This window comes from Leptosomus discolor, chromosome 2, assembly GCF_034619465.1.
Source record: "Leptosomus discolor isolate bLepDis1 chromosome 2, bLepDis1.hap2, whole genome shotgun sequence".
Taxonomy (NCBI): Eukaryota; Metazoa; Chordata; class Aves; order Leptosomiformes; family Leptosomidae; genus Leptosomus; species Leptosomus discolor.
The window spans coordinates 29,515,541-29,534,806 of NC_141392.1; the positions used below are offsets into that span (position 1 = coordinate 29,515,541).

Consider the following 19,266-nt stretch of genomic DNA (forward strand, 5'->3'; position numbering starts at 1 on the left):
CAGAGCACTGGAAGAGACAAAAATATTTGTGTACAGGTTCATTGCTTAATGTACGAGTTCTCTAGACTAACTGGACTGGGATCAAAAGAGCATCTCAACTTTTCTAGCAACAAAAATTTTCAAGAAAGGAATTGAAAGAAATGGCAACTTTTATTGTTGTCCTCCCTTCTCATTCTTTCCATCTTTTTTCTCTTTTTAAGTCTAATTTTTCCTCTTTTCATGTTGCTATTGGAAAAGAGAGAAAAAGGGAATAAAGCAAAAATGAGACTCTGCTCCTGCACTTGGGAACAAAATAATGCTTTGTGCCTTTAAACCACAATTTTCATTCAGTGAGGAACTGAATTCAATTTAATCTGGCGAAAACTGAATTTCCTGGTTATCTTTCATGCAAGTATAATGCTTTGCAGTAAGGATTTCAATCAAACAGGAGGAGGAAAAAAAAGAAGCAGCTTAAATAAAAATTGTTTCCTGACAGCTCCCAAAGGCTACTGGAGTGCCTGCAAAAAGCTGCTGACCACTGAAGGGACTCTGACGGCTCTCACTGCACTTGCCTTTTAGCTCTTCTGCCTCTGAAACTCTCCTGAGTGCTGTCCAAGTCACAAAAAACTAAATTTGTACCTCCACTTCCTCAGCAGAATGTAGGGAAACCATTGTAAAGCTAACATAAAATTTAACTTTATTGAAATTGTTTAATTTATAAAATTAAAATGTATAATTTCTACTTGGGTATTCCCTTTTCAAAGAGAAAACGCTGCTGGGTTATGAGAGCAATTAGCCCCTTAACTCCTGCTTTCCAGCTCCATTTTCTCTTGCCTTGAGATGCGCATCGTTCTGCCCACATGTGGGCAGCAAAAGGAAGACCAAAAGAAGACTGCACTGGCCTGAAGCTTTGGTCCCCAGCAAGTGCCCTGGAAAGTTTCCAAGCCTCCTGGAGCTCTGACTTCAGGATATAGTCTTTAGGAAAAACACTACTTTTTGTTGCTTGGTTAGTAGCATCAGGAATGCAATGGTGGCATTGATCAGAAAATAAGCAGAGCTTTAGGATCTGCTTAAAAGAGGTTTAAGATAAATCTCTCTAATTATACAGAGTTTAACTGCACTCTCAAGATTTTAAAAAATATACAGCTCCCTATTACAGGCATTTTGAGCCACAGGAACAAATCAAGCCACAGCTGACAGTCACTGAACCTCCACAAAGGTGGTGTCCCCTGTTTTGGTGGCCAGCAATTTTGGCAAGCCCCAAAGGCTAATCTAACCTTTCCGAAAGATCGCTGTTTATATTCTTAGGGAAGCATCAAGCCCCGTGGCAAAGGCAGTTCCCTGTCCTCCCACGACAGCTATCTCCAATCATCCTGCAAGAACAGTGAGCAGAAGTTAATTTTCATCTGGAGACCTTTTGCAAAGTGAAGAGCCTACCTTGAATCAGAGGCTGTCTCTCCCTGCACCTCTCCCAGTGCGGTGGCTGCCACAACACTGGCAGGAACTCCTTGTCCAACAATGGCAGAAAGGCCAAGCTTGCAGCATGGTGGGGTGCTACAGCAGCAGCATTGCCCAAAATCACTGCTCCTCTGCATGGGCCTCCCTCTCCCTCTCAAGCAGCTGCTATTGAATTTACCTGACTCAAAGACCGTTTGGTTGACGGACTTTCTGTCTCTTCTAATGCACTTCTTTGTGCAGGAAGCCGTAATCTGATGGACTCATGCCCACCATGAGATCTCAAGCACATGACCTACTCTGCCCTGGTGAAAATCCCCAATCACACTGCCCGAAACAACCATACACCTTCTCTGAGAGGCACAGCAAACCTGAAGGAATGACTCAATAGCTTAGCTCACATCGCAGATGTATTCATTTAATCCTCTTGCTTAACATGAGAAACAGCAAACCCCATGCAGAAGCAGAGTGTTAATTGGTAATTTCTTGAATAGGCATGAAAAGAACAATCTGCTGAGTAAAATCGTGTAGCATCCCAAGGGTTAATGCCATTTAAGAAAGGGTACAGTGGAAACCTTTGGAGGAGTTAGCTTAGTAATTACAGTGCAAAACCCAAGCTGCGTGACAGCCAGTCGAAGTGTCACTGCTGCCCCACGGGTCACCTACTGGCAAAATATCCTTATGCTTGTGAATATGGTAAGATAAAACCCAGGGCAGGCCTGAGGTTTTGACTGCTCCCACACATTACAGTAATGGGAGAGGAAAAAAAAATAAATCACTGCTTTTGAAGTGTTTTCTTGACCCACACTAGAGCCGCTCACTTTAATGTTTATTCATTGACTAAGAAGAATCCCTGAACAGAGAAATCATTCCTTGGGGGGGAAAAAAAATAAATAAAATTGCAGTGGTTCTGGGTTGCTGGAGGCTTGTCTCTTTTAAACCCAGAGAACTGAATTTCTGGAAAAGACCAGACGAAGGATGGAAATACCATCATCCCCCACCTCAAGGTCTGCTGGTGTCGGTCTGGCCGCTCCATAGGGGGTCACCCGGGGCTGCGGGTAACCCCCAAACCAGCGGGGGGGGCAGCCGGGAGGAGTGTCCGGTTCTGCCAGTGCCCCTGCCAGCACCGGCCTTTCCCGCCGCGCCCGCCGGCCGACAGGTGGCGCCATTGCGCCGCGGGCGGCGCTGCGCGGGGCTCGGCCGGGGGCCGCACCCCTGGCCCCGCACCCCCGGGGGGGGGTGTTTTCCCCTTCCGTCCTCCCAGAAGCCTTCAAAAATGGTATTTACTACGATAAAAGAAAAATAACCCTTTTTTTTGGAAAAATTCCCTTTTTTAAACAAAAGGCCAAGTAGGCGAACAACTTTTTTTTTTTTTTTAGCAAAATGACCCCCGAGCAGAGGGGACGCGCAGCACGTTCTACCCAGCTCTAAAGCTAATCCTCGCCCTTCGTTCCCCTTCGACACCGTCAAGCTTCCCCGCACCCGAAGGCAGCACTGCCCTTCCCCGGTGAACCGGTGCCGAGGGGCAGCGAGTTCGTCCTCACACCGCCATCGCCGGCGGGCGAACGCTAAAATACCGGGGCGGGGGGGGGGGGGCAGCGCAGGACGGCTAAAGCCCGTCTCCCCGGCGGCACAGAGCTCCCCTGTCCTGCCTTTTAGGCTGAACTTAAGGTTCCAGTACTCAGAGGAGCACAGAGGCTTTTCATGCTCAGTCAGTACGCCTAGCAAGGAGGGGCTGCAAACTTCATCTCTTGCAGACGCAATGCTTTGGGGTTTTGTCCTTTTTGGCAGCAAAAAGGACCATAAACTTTTTCTGGCCAAGATGGCAAGGATAGAGGAGGCTCAGGCTGCTAACTCAAAGCCTGGCAGGTATCACCGCCCCACCAAGCAGCAGCCAGGAGCTTGTCCTGCTCACCCCTCGAGCTGGCGAGATGCACACCAACCTGACCAGGGCCACCTGCTCCTGCTAACCCACTGGTGGCGAAGGCCAGTGCCCACCCTCTGGCATGGCACGGCACCCAGGCTGTGGCACCCACAGCTACTCTCACCCGAGCAGGTAGCCTCCCTGCTTCACCCAGGCGTTTGCAGTCACAGCTCCTGTGCCAGGAATAGCGATGGCACCCGCTTTCTGCTAAATAAGCTGTGTGGGTGGGTAGTCCTCTTCCACCACAGACTGTTTGCAGGCCACGTCCTGGCCCCGTCTTCTGGCGTGAAGGGCTTGAAGATTTTTAAAAGCACTCGTGAGTCCCCCAATACACACAGCCCTACTGCCTCTCACTGCTTATGAGCCACTTAAAGGCAAACTGGATGCATGTATGCCTTTGTCCACTTCAAATAAAGCTCTGTGCATTTGTACACATGCTGGGTGGGGTGTGCAGGGTGGTTTTGGGGTTCAGCTAGCAGCAACTCCATCCCAAAAACACCTGGGGCTGGATTGCTGTGATAGTACAGTGCTACCAATCAATGAGATGGGATGTGCACGTTCACACGGAGAACAAACAAGAAGGACCAGTAAAACGTGTAGGTTGTGCTGACAGCCTGTCCCATGCTCCCAGTACCTTTCCAGTTACAGCAGGAAATAAACACAACACCCACCTGCAACACAACACACCTGACAGTGCACACCTTCTCAGAGGGATCCTTTACATCGATCCACATTAAAAATAAAAAGAAAAAAAAAAAGGAAGATACTATTTAAAGAGCAGGTTCTGACACTGAGGTGTTAGTGGTGATCAGCAGCACCTCCACCTTGACCAAGAAGGGAAAGGTCTTGCCTCCCACCTTAGTGGTTGCTTCAGAGAAAGCAGTAAGAGAGTGGGCAGCCAGGAAGCTGCGAGCTTATATGGCAGCTTCCCTCCTGACCCACTGCTGGAGGTCAGCAGAGCCTTCACGCTGCAGCATTTACCTTTGCCAGTCTCATTCCTAAGCCTACTGGGCTCTTCCCAATGCTGCAGAGGCTACAGCTGTAGCACGGAGCCCTGTTGTGCTCCATCCGCAAAGGGCATTGCTGCAGTCAGGGAAAAATACACCCCTTGCTGTGGCACTGCTCTGCCTGCCACTCTGCCAGCTGGAAAAATCAAGAGACCTTCCCTAAAATCTCCATCCTCAAAAAAGCTTTCTTGCCAGCATCCAGCTCATTTCTCTTTTCTCCAGTGTGAATGAACTCCTCCCAGACTGACGCAGTCCCTAGAGCGAGGCAGCACAATGCGCCCGGGGTGGCGTGTTTTACAGCAGAACAAGAGCTGGTTGCATGGGGCAGGGTTCCCAGTTTTGTGCCTGCTTGGGTCCCTTCCCAGATTTACTGAAATGGCATGCTTTGCAGCAGCAGTGACAGTGGTAAATTTAAGAGTCATAGCATGCCAAGCAGATATAGGGATCATTTCTACTCCATGGCTTCCCAATGCTGTGCACACACTACTTTAAGAAATCCCTTAAAAATGGCTACTTTAAATAACCTACATACATCACTGGCCCTAAAGACAACACATGACGAAATGCCCTTACAAAACGAATCCTTATATTTCAGCCTAGCAGAGCATCCAAGTGCACAGCAAAGCCAAGACAAACACAGCACCGCTTTCTCCTGAACACGTACATGGTTTGAAAAACTCCATTGTTGCTCTATCCCAGAAAATGATTCATCCTCCCCGTGGGGTTTTGACTTGCCTCCGCACATTTCGCAACGCTGCCTAGCTGTATAACAGTGCGGTTGCACGCGGTGACTCGTAGCAGATTTCTCGGCTTGCTTGCAAGCAAGGAGGTGGCGGCTAATCCTTCAAATGATGATTTTCTTCTTACAGCGTTTCTTCTTGCTGGCCGTAGACTTATTCCTCGCCATGGCCCTTTCCTGCCTCTTTTATGCCTTTGTATGCATTTCCATCGCATTTTTGACCTGCTTTGTTATCATTTTCTCCTTCGGCATCGTGGAGAGCAATATTGATGTGAAAGGAAGAGCAATTGTAATTCTTGTGTCCAACAGCTCCATTGGGAGGATGTTTGCAAGGAACTTGGATAAAGCAGGTTTCAAGGTGTCTGCTGCACACTGGCCTCCTCGAGAGGAGGGGACAGCTACAGAAGAAGAGCGCTCTTCAAGCATGGAGGTAGCCCAGCTCCACATGACTGAAGAGGAGTATCAGAAGACAATGACAACCTTCATAGAAAGCCACTTATCCCTGAAAGGTAATTTTTAGGCAAACTTGTGGATTGTGCCTACAGTAGAAATCAAAATGCACAAGATTGTGAGATCGTTATAGTTCATTGGCAAATGAGGGAGGTGAGAATGCTTCAGGAAATGGGTTGTAACCCTCTAACTGCATTGCGTTTTGTTGTGCAAAACAAAAATTTTGCATTTTCCAGGGGAAAGAGCCTGCTCTGGTGGCTGTGAAAGGCCCTAGTAGACCCCAGTCCCTGGAGGAAGGCAAGGTAGGCCAAGGAATGAGGTGGAGAAGGTCCCACTAAGGCACAGAGGGCTGGACTCACAGGGATGAACTAGGGGAAGCAGAGACTTGGGCAGTGACCTGGGAGGAAGGAATGTGATTTTTAACACTTCTGGATTAAAAAACCTGAGGTGCCTCTTAGCTTCCTGCCTGCTGTGGGATTCATAAGAAACAGTCAGGTCAGAGCTTTGGCTGGCAGGTTGGGACTGTCTCTCTGAACCACACTGCTGTCATTTCTGCGGGGGTACAGGGCTGAGGGCAACCTGCAGAGCTCATCTGGGACAGCATGGGGCAAGTGTCCTACAGAGGGGACGGCTATAAGCGCTTCTGCTGGGGAATCATGCCAGTTCTTTCTGCATACCAGATGAAGGGTGCCAATGGGCAGGCTGGCTTATACCCTAGCTGAACTAGCTCTGCTATCCAGGAGCCTCTGTCCTTGCAGCCATAATTCTGCACCTCTTGGGAGTGACAGAAAATTCAGCCTCAGCCATCAGGGCTGTAACTTTGCTGCCCACAGGGCTACAGGGTTACAAGAGAAGAAACCAACCCTCTCCTCCACTGTGAACCTACCTAAGGCATGTCTGAGCAGTAAAGCACTCTCACTCTTTCTCCATACTGCCTCTTTCCTTTTCCAGCTTCTCTGTCCTTCTCCTCCTTGCTTTTCTCTCTGTGGTTTCTCTGCAGGTCCCTTTGAGGTCTCCCCAGGGCAGCCTCTCTGCTCGCTCACACTGAGCAGAGATCTCTTAGAGCATCCACATCTCACCATGACAAATAATGGGACCCTTTGCATTGCTGCCCAGCACTGAAAGTTTTCTTTGTGCTCCCAGGCTCTGCAGAGGAAGGACATTTTGGAAGTCAGAGCACGCACCATGAAGCCTCCCCTACTGCAGACACCCTTCAGAGAGGCGGTAGGGTACCCTAGCCAATGCCTGCTGTTAGCTGCAGCTACTCAGGACCTAACGGCACAGGTTCTCTCACATTGCTTTTCTCCTCAGAAGCAGCCAGCAGACCAGAAGTGCCTGCGGTCAGATCCTGTGCGACTCTGCATGGCCCAGGATACATCCCCCCCATTCACTAGTAGCCTGCAGGCTCCAGGAACAGGTACCCTGCACAACAACAGAGGGTTTCAGGCCAACGTTCAGCTGCTTTCATGAGCATTTAGACTACTTTATGCTAGTAAAATTATTCTGGTAAAACTCACCTGCATGGACAAGGCCTAAAAGCTCACAAAACTGAGTATCAGCATAATCCTGCTCTGGAAACGAAGAACAGAGCCTTTCTTAACCAGTAATGCTCCATGGGAGCTGGTGATTTCCATGGCCCTGTGCTGTTTTAAATAAATAAGGATCTGGCCCAGCGATATCTGTCTTTTCTGCTTTTGAATACTTTGATCACTGTGTTAGTTAAGGGCTTTTGCAGGTCTTTTTTTTTTTTTTTTTTTTTTTTTTTTTTTGACAGGGTACTCTATTGTAGGATCCCTGAGGTTTTACTTTTAGGATCTCCTGCATAGTATTCATATCACAGATGAGGATGTTAAAATGTTAAAATGTATTTCCCAAGCGTTGACCCAATTGCATGGCAGATCAAAGCACTGCATCAGGAAGGGGTGGGTATAAAAAACAAAACCTCACAATTTTCTTGGATTTCTTTGTTAACAGTTTTGAGCGAGTGCTGTTATTTATTCTGTGAGATTTGCTGTAGTATTTTTGGCATGGGTTGGGTGAACATGAACAGCCAACACCATCTGACTAATAATAAAATGTTTTAAACCAAATCAAAAGACTACATTGGTAGGTCCCCCCATGCAACATGCAGTTTGGTCAGCAGGATCTGGACAAGGAGAGGAGAAGAGAATTTGTGCTGTAGGGGTAAGACATGGCAGAACCATTACACAACTTGCTCCGTTTAAAAATTTCTCTTGCACACTTTATGTGTATGCAATTTTTGGTTTCCAAAGAAAAGAACTTCTATTCTAGTTTTTATTATTTTTTTTTTAATAACTTGTCCCCACAGAAATTTTTACCATTATATCTTTGCTGATGTAAGTAAAAAGACACATTTGATATAAACATAGATTTTGAAATGCATCCTAAATGCCTTCCAAAATAACACAATGGAGACAGAAATGCCTAGTCACAGTTCCTTCTAGAATTAGAAGACTTATGACAACTATAATAATCTATTTATTATTCTAGTACAGGCCCAGAGACCCAAATTTTCAGGTAGGCTATCACCTTTGTTTTGTGGTGGCAGTACAAATGAATAAGGTGCTATTAGGTCTAAAGAGATTGTAACACAAAGATACAGAGAAATGCGAGTCAGACCCCTTCCAATTCATAGCATGTTCTGTGATAGCTTAACTTGCTTCATAAAAAGTCGTGGGTTCTTCTTACTTTTAGCTTTTGGTGCCTTTAGATCAGGTGTTTAAACTTTCTCTGTGACCAGGAGGTCAAAGAGATGGGGGGAAAAGGAGAGAGAAAGAGTCTTAATTGCTCACCTCCATTAGCTGAGCCTGTATTGTCAAATATTGCAAGAGCTCTTGGCATCTTGTCCAAGTGCTCTGGGATCGAGCCGCTTGAGAAATTGCTGCGCTGTGTTGCTCTTTGGGCACGTTGCCTGGAAATGCTGGCAACTGCTTCATGATTTTCAGGATTGACTGCAATGACTGCAGGGAGGGTGTGGCAGGGCAAGGAGGAAAAAATGTGGAGATGAGCAAGACTCAACAGACGGCACCTGACCCAACTCAAGAAGAGTTCAGACAACCAGAGCACTCGTCTGATTAATTGCTGTAGCCTCCATTGCCACAGTACCTTGGGGTTTGCCTAATCAGACACACAAGCACAACAGACACAAGGCTAAGAGAAATCAGTATTTACTGCACCATGCCCAAAGACGGGCTGCCGCTGGCTTTGCCCAGAGCAGCAAGCCTCACAAAGCTGTCAAGTGACCCTGCCCTGCCAGCCTGCACAGTGTTCAGCTCTCCGAATTAAACTGCCAGGACAAGACGGAACGGAGAGACCGCTGTTTCACATCTAGTCTCAGCCTTTCTCGTGCTTTAAAGATTATTCAAACTGTGGTTTTTCTTTAGCTGCACCCAAAACACTTCCAGTGTCTTGAGAGAACCTGTCATCTTTTGGTGTCTTTAATGTCCCTCAGGCCTTTTGCACTCCACACTGAGGTCTACCAAAATTTGTAACATCTGTGGGTCTCTAGATCACCACTGAAGTGCACAGAGAAGCCATGATGGCAGAGCACTTGGGGGACCTCCCACCCTTACTCCGTGGACTAAATTTGTTTCCCACTACCCTGTCACACTTTTCTCCACTCTTTCTCTCCCACTTCTCGCAGTATTTCATACTGTGCTACCAACTGTCACTTGTCTCCATTGTTTTCACCTACTTTCTCTTTCCTTGTTTTTCTTCCATTTGTCTGTAATGCCTCAGCTTTCTGCAGAGGAGATGATACTGGATGTGAGCAATGCCTCTGGCTCCACAGCACAGCCTCCCTCTGTTCATTCAGATCTCTGCTGTGCTGAAGTTGTTTGCAGGAGTCCTGCTGATTTTCATAGGGCCAGGATTTCATTTCTTGCACCAGAATCTCAGTTAAGACATGACCACTGCTAGATTCTTTGGTACTTTATCAGCTTCCCTCTGTCCCTGTCTGTTACATAGGAAGGACAATACCTTTTCCACAAGCACAGAAATAACTGATGAAATTAATAATGTTAATTCCTAAATAATCTTAGATCCCACATCTGAAAGATGCTTTCTCACCCTGCACTTCACCATGGTTTCAGACCAGTGGGAAGTGCTCGTTTCCAAACTTTGTCCTGAGGACTTCAGTGGGCCTGGAGAAAGGTCCCCATGCAGACAGTTGGACCAGTGGGAGATAACAGACTGTCATCCTTGGCTACCTGTTCTCATCCCCATGATGCTGCTGGCAGAGTGGGTCTCATAACCGCATCCTAAGTTAGCCCAGGTAAGGTTATCTGGATCAGTTGGTCAATTTAAATAGGTAGGTTAGTTAATCCAGCTGATTACTTTTTTCTATATATCATGGGCCACTCAACGCAACCTCACCTTTGAGCAGAGCTGTGAGGGCTGTAACACCAGCAGTGGCAAGTACAGCCAATCCTGGGCAAGGAAGGGTGTCCACAGCTGCAGTCGCTTGCTCAGGACTGTATGCTGAGGGGGTGGCAGAACTATACAGAGCGCTGAAGTATCAAGGCTTCAAGCAAACCCATGGCTTCTTGGACAGTCTCTACTGCTTCTAAAGGTCAAGTTGTTTTTGCAGTTCTTTCTGCAGTAGGTAGCAGTGGTAGGTGCTCTCCCTGCACTTTCACTTGCCTTGTGCCTCTCCTTCCTCATCCATCTACTTTGGTTAGTCATACAGTTTAGTCCATGGAGGCACTCTTGTGACAGAGATCCAGAAAGCAAGACGCTGTGGTGGGCCTGAACAGGAGACAGAGACATTTGAACCACTCCCTTGTGCTGCGGATGCACTGTCGAAGTTCTTCTGCTTCCTAAGGATGTCAACGCAGTGGATCAAATTATTTTATTAGGAGGTAACCCTTCCTCACTCACTTTTCCGTGCTACACTTACCTTAAGATAAAAGGCTAGGCCACACAGTCATTCCTAAACTCACAACAGAGGGAACGTTGAGCTTGCTTTTGCAACAGTATAGCTCAGTGCATGGCACGAGCAAGGAAGAGTCACAACAACCTGCTATTCCCACTCACTTCAGAGGTGGACTGAACAGATGCAATAATCATTGACTGCAATAAACTACAAGGGAGTAGGAATTATGAATGAATAAAGCAAACGAAATCATAGACTCATGCAATTTTAAAGAGTACTGCATTATTTAACTTCACTCAGCTACGACAACTGCAGGCCACCTTGGATAAATCAGGCCATTTTCCAGGCTGCGAATGACTATGCTTGGAGTTATGAGTCAAATGATTGATTTTTGTAGCTATGCTTTTGTGCCTTTAATACGGGTTATCCACAAGTCTTTGAAAAACTGGCTTGCAACTATATTGCCTTCCTACCTCTTGGGGATTTATCAAAAACAGAGGAGCGCTTTAATACAGCAGCCATCAGGGCTATGAAACAACCCAGACAGCAAAAACCAATCTTGTTCTGAAACTATAGGTTGGGAGGAGTTATTTATTTTAGGATGAAGGGGAGCTTCCCATTCAAAGCTTGTTTTTTAAAATAAGAATCTATGTATCATATATAGTCATATGCTTTTTTCTTTTTCCAAAAGAAACTATGCATCGACATCTCTGGACATTTTATGGGAGGCCAGTTTTCACTTCCCTGAAGTGCTTTTGTAATTCTCGTTTCCAACAGACAACTTCTCTGCCAAGACCCAAACACCCTGGACATATACATAAAAACACATGATTAAGGAGTTACACAATCCAGAAAATCTGCAGCAACACTTCTCCTCCATCCTCGTCTCTTGGTCATCGCCAGTGGGCAGAGCCCGTCGGGGTTCAAAACCTCCATCCCCCACACCACATTGCTGCTGCCAACTCTCTTGCCTGCTGCTGCCAGCCTGAGGGGGAAGGCTGTGTGCTGGAGGAGGCTGGCACTTCAGATCCTGTGCAGAGTCCTCAGGACTCCGCGTGATCATGGGTTTTAATCCCGGCAAGGATCAGTCCTGTCAGCTAGCCTGAACTTCATCAAGATTTCAAAAGAACAAACCAGACAGGCAGCCGTGCGGAAATACATCAGCAGGGAAAGTGGGAGCTGAGCTGCGATCAGCGAGTTCGGTTTGTTGTAAAATGCAGCCAGTACCTGTGAGCCCTGCTGTGCACATCAGTGCTTTGTTTATCTGTTTGTTGCTGGCTGGAGGATTTCTGTTTGCAAACCAAGATCTTTAAGCGGTAATTAAAAATGCATATTGCTCTGCAGTATATTAAAAAGAGGGTTATCTTGTTTGCATACATTCAGAACATGCTGCCATGCTCACCACTAATACCAGCCATGCGTATAATATTATGGAAAGAGAAGGAGGTGAAGGAGCCATATGCTGCCTTGACCTCTTTTAGCTTTCTCTCAATTCTTACATTTGCAGACAACACAAACAGAAATGGATCATTTCTCAAAAAGAAACCGAACAAAGCCCAGGTAGTTGGGCACTTGTGTTACACTGGCTCCTAAATTCTGCCAGAAGCCTTCTTTAGCATCCTAAAGCAATACCCTCCTCACACTGACCCCACTTAGGTCATAGGAATTTTACTCCCATGGTGAAGTTTAGCTTACAAAAAACCCCAGACAAGAGTTTCATTTCCAAGCTTCATCAGTCATTAAACCACACAAGACTGAAAAGTATTTTTAGAGATCACCAGGAATATATCTATTATTTATAAATTGTCGTTCTTGAAACAAACCATCAACACATTTTAATGCAATTGCAGCAGTAGGATTAGAGATACAAGGTAAAATAAAAACAAAACTCTCTGGGAAACTATTTATTTATCACTCATGCATGATGATAAACTAATCTCTGATTCTGTAAGTCATTGGGAATATTCACAGATGTAACATAACCTTTATGCTAATTTTAAAGTGTCCCAAACAAAAGCTTAACTTTGTACCAATTTAGAAACGTTATCTTTCATTAACCAGAGTTGGACAGCATCTGACCAGGCAAATATTTTTGAAAAATACCAGGATTAGAGCTTGAAGTATTCTACAGATCTGTTTCTCTCTTTGAAATAGTGTGCTTTGTCAGAAAGAATATTTGCAATGTGTGTGCACCTATATTTTTTTACTCCACCCCTCACCTTGAGCCTTCAGGAAAATTTTCCAGAGGACAGTTTTGACAGGGAAAGGGAACCAAGTGAAAGAAAAGGTTTCTGCAACTCTGGTTTTCCATGTTACAGTGTTCGGAGCCAGAAACCTTCTGAGCAGTTCTAAGACATATGCTTAGAAACTTAATTTAAAATATGTAATAAGACTGAACACACATAAAAATTGAATACTTCCGTATATGATAATTAAATACTTCCTTGATACATATAAATACATTATCTATTTTACTACAGAACTTATGAGTATATTATTTATTTATTTTAAATCTACTATCTTGAAATTTCCCATCCAACTGACAAACTGTTTTCCCAGTACTCATTATGCTGCGAACTCCCAGCTAACAGAAAATAATTGCTGTGACATTTTCAGTAGGAAAAGGTGGGCGAGAACAAACTCTTCTACACAGTTTCCTTGCTGAGGACAGAGGACTTGTTTGGGGCCATGGTCAGCTCAGTCCTAGGAGCTTCACTTTGGCACTAAATTGCTCCTCTGGTTCCCTCGGGAGGCTCTGGGAGGAAATGTCCAGCAGATGCAGCCTGTGGTACCAAAGCTCTTAGAAAATCCCAGCACAGAGGTGAATTTCACCCCATGATAGTCTGGCTTAGTAATATTGTCTTAAAAAAAGTTGCATTAGTTTAGACCAGGCAGCAGTCTGCCACTCGAGGTTTAAAAATCAACCTGTTTTTCAGGTCTATTGAATTAGGAATGCATGTGGTGAAAACCCCTTAGACCTGATGCTTTCTTATAGTTAGTCGAATGATTTGTTATGAAGATATTGTCAAAAACCAGAGCCTTTCTTCTGTTCTTGAGGTTTTTCCCCCTAGTTTCTGGGACTACATTTATTATTCTCAATCATTCACTGCTCTGGTTTGGTCAAATAGTTCAAAACCTATGAGCTGTCTGATAGAAAATTGTCCTGCCAAACAGCTGTGCCAGGTAGCATTCATTTCTAACCCCAGACAAGAGGGAGTTAAGTTTTTAAGACAACAGACTGATGAATAACAAATAGTTATTTTCAATAATGAATAGTAATTGTATTTCCTCCTGTAAAAAGTTTGTCATCAGAGAACCCTTCCCAGCAGTTAAAACAGATATTTATGCCTGTATGTCTAACTGGCATCACACCCAACTGCTTTCCCCATTTCCCCATAAGCTTTTCCCTATAGGTCTCAGCATTGTTGTTTAAGTTCCATTCTGCCTTGTCGTGAAGGTGGAAATACCACATACACATTACGCAAGTCCATTTAAGCCTTAGAGCTCCACCAAAATAGAACAGCTCAGAAAGTTTTGATTTTTCTAGCCCTTCCAAATCCGTCTTGTATTTGAACTGCCCTTTTACTATAAAAGCCTAAGTGCCTGTCCTCCATTAGAGCCTTGTTTTCCCCACTCCCATTTTAAGTGGTCATCATTAAATTAATTGAGATATCATCAATATAAATCTAAAACTCCTTTCAGGTTACTTGCCTTCCACTCCTTCCCCCAGCTACCTTTGTGGTTTCTTATATTCTTATTATGTATAATAAAAATGCTTTTTCTCTTTTCTTTCTACCCAAGACTCACACAGAATCAGGAAAGCTTTTAGTCCTCATCAGAGATTCAAATTTCAATCCTGCTTTCAATTTACGGAGACCACATTTTCCAATGAGTAAACACACTGATGGAAAATTCCGGAGCAGTTTCAATAACCATACATACAGTGTTGACTAATTTACCAGGTAGTAAACCATGAAGGGATGGACTGTGCCCTTCTTATCCATCCATTCAAGAACATCAGACTTCACTGTTATTTATGTAAGGTCCAGAAAATAAAAAAACAGGCAGAAATGTGAGAATAAATTATAGCTTTAAAAAAAAGTCTATAATACAAAAGGAGAAAAGTCCCAAATGTTTGGATGCCAAAAAGAGAGGTGGCAAGAGGAATGCTACAGTCATCCATTTGCTTTCTGTATCTCTCTTTAGACCTCTCTAGCAGGTTTTTTTAATTCATGCCACCAGCTCCAGGGCACAAGTCATGCCTGTCTGTGTCAATCATGTGGATTCACACTACCTGATGCGAAACAGGACGATGCATTGATGCTGAAACTAAAACATGGGAGCAGGTAAAAGACAACTTTAAGTCATATGGCTGCTTTCTGAGAAGCGGAGGGGCAAAGCACTAAGCAGAGGGGACTGGGAACAAGGCGAGTCTTTCTGCCCACTCCCAGAGGGATTTGCCATGGACCATGGTTACCCAAGTGTAGTTATAATACATCTGTCACTGACAAATGACATACATAAGAAATATCTGATATATGAGAATGATATCAGGAGTTAAACCATGTGACAGACAGTTGGGTCCAGGATAGATGTGAATCAGAGGTTCAGTCCAAGTCACTTTTCTCTGGGCCAGCATTACAGGTGAGAACAGACAGATAACAGGAGCCAAGCACCACCCACAATGCCTTTTGTTACAGCTTTCAGGTATCTTTATAGGTCTTAGCAAACATGGCAGAGAGAAGGATGATTCTTGGCCAGAAAGAAGTAATCCAGAGCTTTCCTTGTGTTCTCCCTAGGGCACGAAGAGATACTTTCCTTAACACCCTATTCTAGCTCCTTCCCTAAAGCAAGGTAGGTCTCTTCTCTCCTTGAGTGAGAAGTCACTGTCTCCTCAACCAGCAGCCGCCCTTTCCCCTCTCCCTCCCATGCACTGTCTGGAGACAACTTGTAGCAGCCACCAGGTTTAAAGGAAATATGGTCCCTTAAGCAGACACTGCATTTTTATGGGTCAGAGCCCTTTGACACCCTGTTTGGAAGCTAGGTAAGCAAACAGATAAAAACCCCCTCTCTAAGATTATTCACTACACCAGACAAAGAGGGCCCAGTTCCGATTCATTTGCCCTACAGAGCAGAACGCTTTTAAACCTGAATTTGTTCCTGTATGATATTTGGATGCAATGGCTTACCATTGCAAAGGGAATAAGTGCCTTAAAGAGAACAAGTCCCAGCCAGTGATGGTTTCTAATAAGTGCCATTTGATTTTTCCTCAAAAGTATTTCTTGGAAAATGCTTTCTTCTAAGAAAAGTAGTTTGCTAATGTTTGCTTGATCATAAAATTGATTTGGCCTTCTGCAAATAATCTGACATCACAGCATGTTGCTGAGCCTTTTGAAGTGCATTAGGTTGATCATAAAGCAGGACTTTCTCCTGTTCATTCTGTATAACTGATGGAAATGTTTCCAAAGATTTTATAAAAATAACTTCAAGCAACTGATTACATAAACAGAGATTTGAAATTCCAATGGAATGCGTAATAACAAATTTCAGTGGGCACAGGGAGAAATAACAGCTCTACTTCTTTCTACTACTTTTGACCAGCTCTACTTCTAATGTTGTAAGTCTGGCAAACTATGGCCTCCCTGCTCCCCAGTGTGGATGGCTGCTATAGAGCTCATTACCTTCAGGTTTTTAATTAGAATTAGTTGCAAGTGGCAATATTTCATCTGTACCTGTTACGTCTTTGGAGAAACATCATGATGTAATTCAAGAATGAGCTGTACAAGTTCACTTAGTTCATACCCTGTTCATTTGGCAGGCATGTATGGGCTGATGAAGAAGCCGTCAATCCTGATATGGGAAGAAGAGGAACCAGACAGACACAGGTTACCAGAAAGAAAAACCTCCTATAAATGGAAGAAGGTTTTCAAGGCTCCAGGTAGGAACCACTTGTGCTATATATTCAATTGTACTTGACTGCCACTTCTCTGATAATGTCCAGATGAGGGGAAAATGTCTTTAAAATGTTTTAGCCAGTAAGTATTTTTCCTGAACATGGTTTTCAAAACTTCAAAAACAAAGTCCTTGTTGTGGCCGCTCCTCACTAGGGTTGGTCATCGACAGCTTAAAACATGTGTTCAATGGTGTTAGCTAATATTCTGGGAAACACTTGCTTTCCCAGGCTGGACTTGTAATTAAGACTACCTGGGTAGTACAGAGTCAACACGTGCAGAAACAGCTCTGTAAAGCCCCCACTGTCCCAGAGACCACCTGAGCTCCCATCAACAAAATACAATGCAGTAGCTGACAGCATCGAGCCTTTATCAGATGGCAGAAATCCTCCTGGTTAGCTCTTCACACAGAAGCTGCCTTAGCATTCACTGAAAGAGGTTTGTTGTCATGCTCATTTATAGTTACTTGTTTACATTACAAATTTGTTTGCCTTACAAACAATATTATTTACTTGCATGCTAAGTCTCCTCTGCAAGACTTGTCACCACTTGAAGGTGTTCCCAAGGTTTGTAAGAGCCTCAACACAGGAAGCAGACTCTGGCCCCAGGGAGGTGATGACTCTGGCCGCAGAGTCCCAATGTACTTTCCTTTCTTAGTAGAGAGAAGAATGACAAAAAAAAAGCTGTAAGAGTAGGCAGCTAAGGTCTCCTTCACAAAATAGCAGAAAAAGTAACTATCTTCTCCTCCTTTCTGACATGGTGTGTGTTAGATGTAGAGTATATCACAAAAGTAGATGGGTAAATAACCAAGAAATCTGACACCTAACTCCCTGAATCACCAGCTCTGCCATGATTCTCCACAAGCCCCTACTCCAGATCCCAGCCAGCCAGCATTGGGGGGGATCCAGCGTTCGTGGCCACTCTGCTAACCAACCGCTGCTGGCTACCATTACTTTGCATTTGAGGGGTACAGTGCTCGCTTGCACAGCGTGGAGGGAGCTCAGCTTGTGAGCGGGCCCCTTCCCCAGCCAAGCCTCCTCCTGCTGTCCTTACAGCCCCTGTGCAAAGGGTGCTGGGGTAACAGTGGGACAGGGGAGCAGTGCCTCCAAAGCCCATAAAGGCTGTGCTGAAGATTCTTATTTTATTTTATTTTTTTTCTGTGTGTGACAGATTAATGTTCTCTTCCGGTATTGAATCAGTGGTTGAAACAGAGGCACTTTTCTGGTTGCAGCCCTCTGCATTGCAGTCCTCTTTTGCCCGCTGAACTGTGCCCTGACTTTCGTGAAGAAGAGAAGCCTGCAGCTCCTTGTGCCTCTGCTGAAGTCCAAAAACTGAGAGGTGAGACAGCATGCTCACAGCTTAGTTACATGCACCTGACAGAGCTAACCAGCATCTCCTGCAACAGCAGCTCTTACCTCTGCTGGGACAAGGAAGGGTGACCCAGCCAGCAGAAAAAGGCCTGGGAAAACAGCGCAGGAGCAGCCTCCTGACCCCTCCAGCACTGCGACACTTGAAGGACACTGCCTTTCTGCACCAATCTGGCCCCAGGAGTCCAGCCTGGGGCACAGCCACATGCAACCAGCCACCCGAGGGGCAGAGACAAATCAAATTTGGCTTTTGTTTCCTTTAACTAGTAAATGCTGTCCTATACTATCCTGAACAGCTGTAAAACCCCAGCTGTCAACACTGGTTAATATATATAGAAATCTCACATCATACCAAGTGATGTGACCCGAATGTGCATTAAATAACTAACATAAATACTGACACAAAATCTTTTGCAGGCTCTGTCATTGGCTCCAGTGGTGGGTATTTACTCAGAGCTCAGTTCTACCTTGCAAGCACTGCCACCAAAATCACCGTGAGAGCAAAGGGACGGGCTTTGAGAGCAACAGGGCACAGGCAGTGCTTTAGAGCCTGCTGCTATGTGAGCAAATCTTCGTCTGAGCTCTGTGGCCAGAGCTGTGCTAGATTTAGATCAGCAGCAAACAGAAGACCAGCCAGCTCAGTCTCCAACACTGAGGCAGACTGTTAGCTGCTCTCCAGCACCTCGATGGAATTTAGGAGGCTCGATAGTTGCTTTTAAAGGGCAAATCCAAAAATATCCTGTAGCTTGTTCATTGCTGGGTCATCTCTCCCCCATTCCTGTGTTCTTGCTGCTGCAGGCTGTGATAGCTCTTGAATTACGTTTACTCCAGCATATGGCTAGGAGAACAACTGAAACGGCATATTCCCCAACATCCCTGCTTGGGACAAAGCGGGGGGGGATCAAACCAAACCAAAACCAACAACAACAAAGACAGCAAATGAGATGCATCTCCAGACGTCCCCACTGGTTGGTCTCATCTGTTCTTGCTAAAGGGAAGAGTGTCCCTGGCTCTCCATCTAACACTACCTTCAGGTGTCTAGTTGTCAGAAGCATCTTTGCTTTGACCCTTCTGAGTTTTGTATCAGGACCATAAAGCATGCTTTCAGCTGGGAAGGAAACCCACAGAGTGCTACACGTTAATACTGTCATGTCACAATGAAAAGATGCTACAGGAAGTAGCGTAGCTGGGATTGGAAATGACACACTCCTGGCAGGGGAGGATTATGCGTGGTGACTTCAATCGCAAGACAATGAAAAACTGTCAATGAAGACAGAAAGCACCTCCTGAACCCTGAGAGAGGTCTCCAAGTCCTTTGCAAGTCCAATCTGTAAGGAAGAGAACACTGAGACACTGAAATTTTGGGTTGTACAGTACAATGCTGTACTATACAAACTGAGATATGCTCAGGGAAAAAAACCAAACATCTGAGGTGAAAGGAAATAAAGGAAGAACTCTGCTGGGAAGGAAAATGCTAGGGCTTGGTTTTCATTATCCAAA

The 19,266-nt window shown here is 45.1% G+C and overlaps 1 protein-coding gene across 3 annotated transcripts; it reads left to right on the top strand.

Annotated features, from left to right (window-relative positions):
* The first annotated feature begins 5,213 nt into the window (after nt 1-5,213).
* Nucleotides 5,214-17,734, top strand: LOC147415944 (uncharacterized). Of its 3 annotated transcripts, none has more exons than XM_086461347.1 (3): nt 5,214-5,613; nt 16,267-16,416; nt 17,631-17,734. In XM_086461347.1, exons 1-3 carry the CDS (start codon nt 5,214-5,216, stop codon nt 17,732-17,734), a joined length of 654 nt encoding a protein of 217 aa, XP_086317473.1. The 3 variants fall into 3 exon arrangements, with proteins under 3 accessions (XP_086317473.1, XP_086317474.1, XP_086317475.1); XM_086461348.1 differs by having other exon boundaries at nt 5,217-5,613; nt 16,267-16,399; nt 17,611-17,734; XM_086461349.1 differs by having other exon boundaries at nt 5,217-5,613; nt 16,267-16,386.
* The last annotated feature ends 1,532 nt before the right edge of the window (nt 17,735-19,266 follow it).

Excerpts from the sequence above, each read along its gene's own strand:
- LOC147415944 (XM_086461347.1), top strand. The coding sequence starts at position 5,214 with ATGATGATTTTCTTCTTACAGCGTTTCTTCTTGCTGGCCGTAGACTTA. Across the intron at positions 5,614-16,266 it reads AAGCCACTTATCCCTGAAAG|GCATGTATGGGCTGATGAAG; the intron begins GTAATTTTTAGG and ends TTCATTTGGCAG. Across the intron at positions 16,417-17,630 it reads CTTGTGCTATATATTCAATT|CCCTCTGCATTGCAGTCCTC; the intron begins GTACTTGACTGC and ends TTCTGGTTGCAG.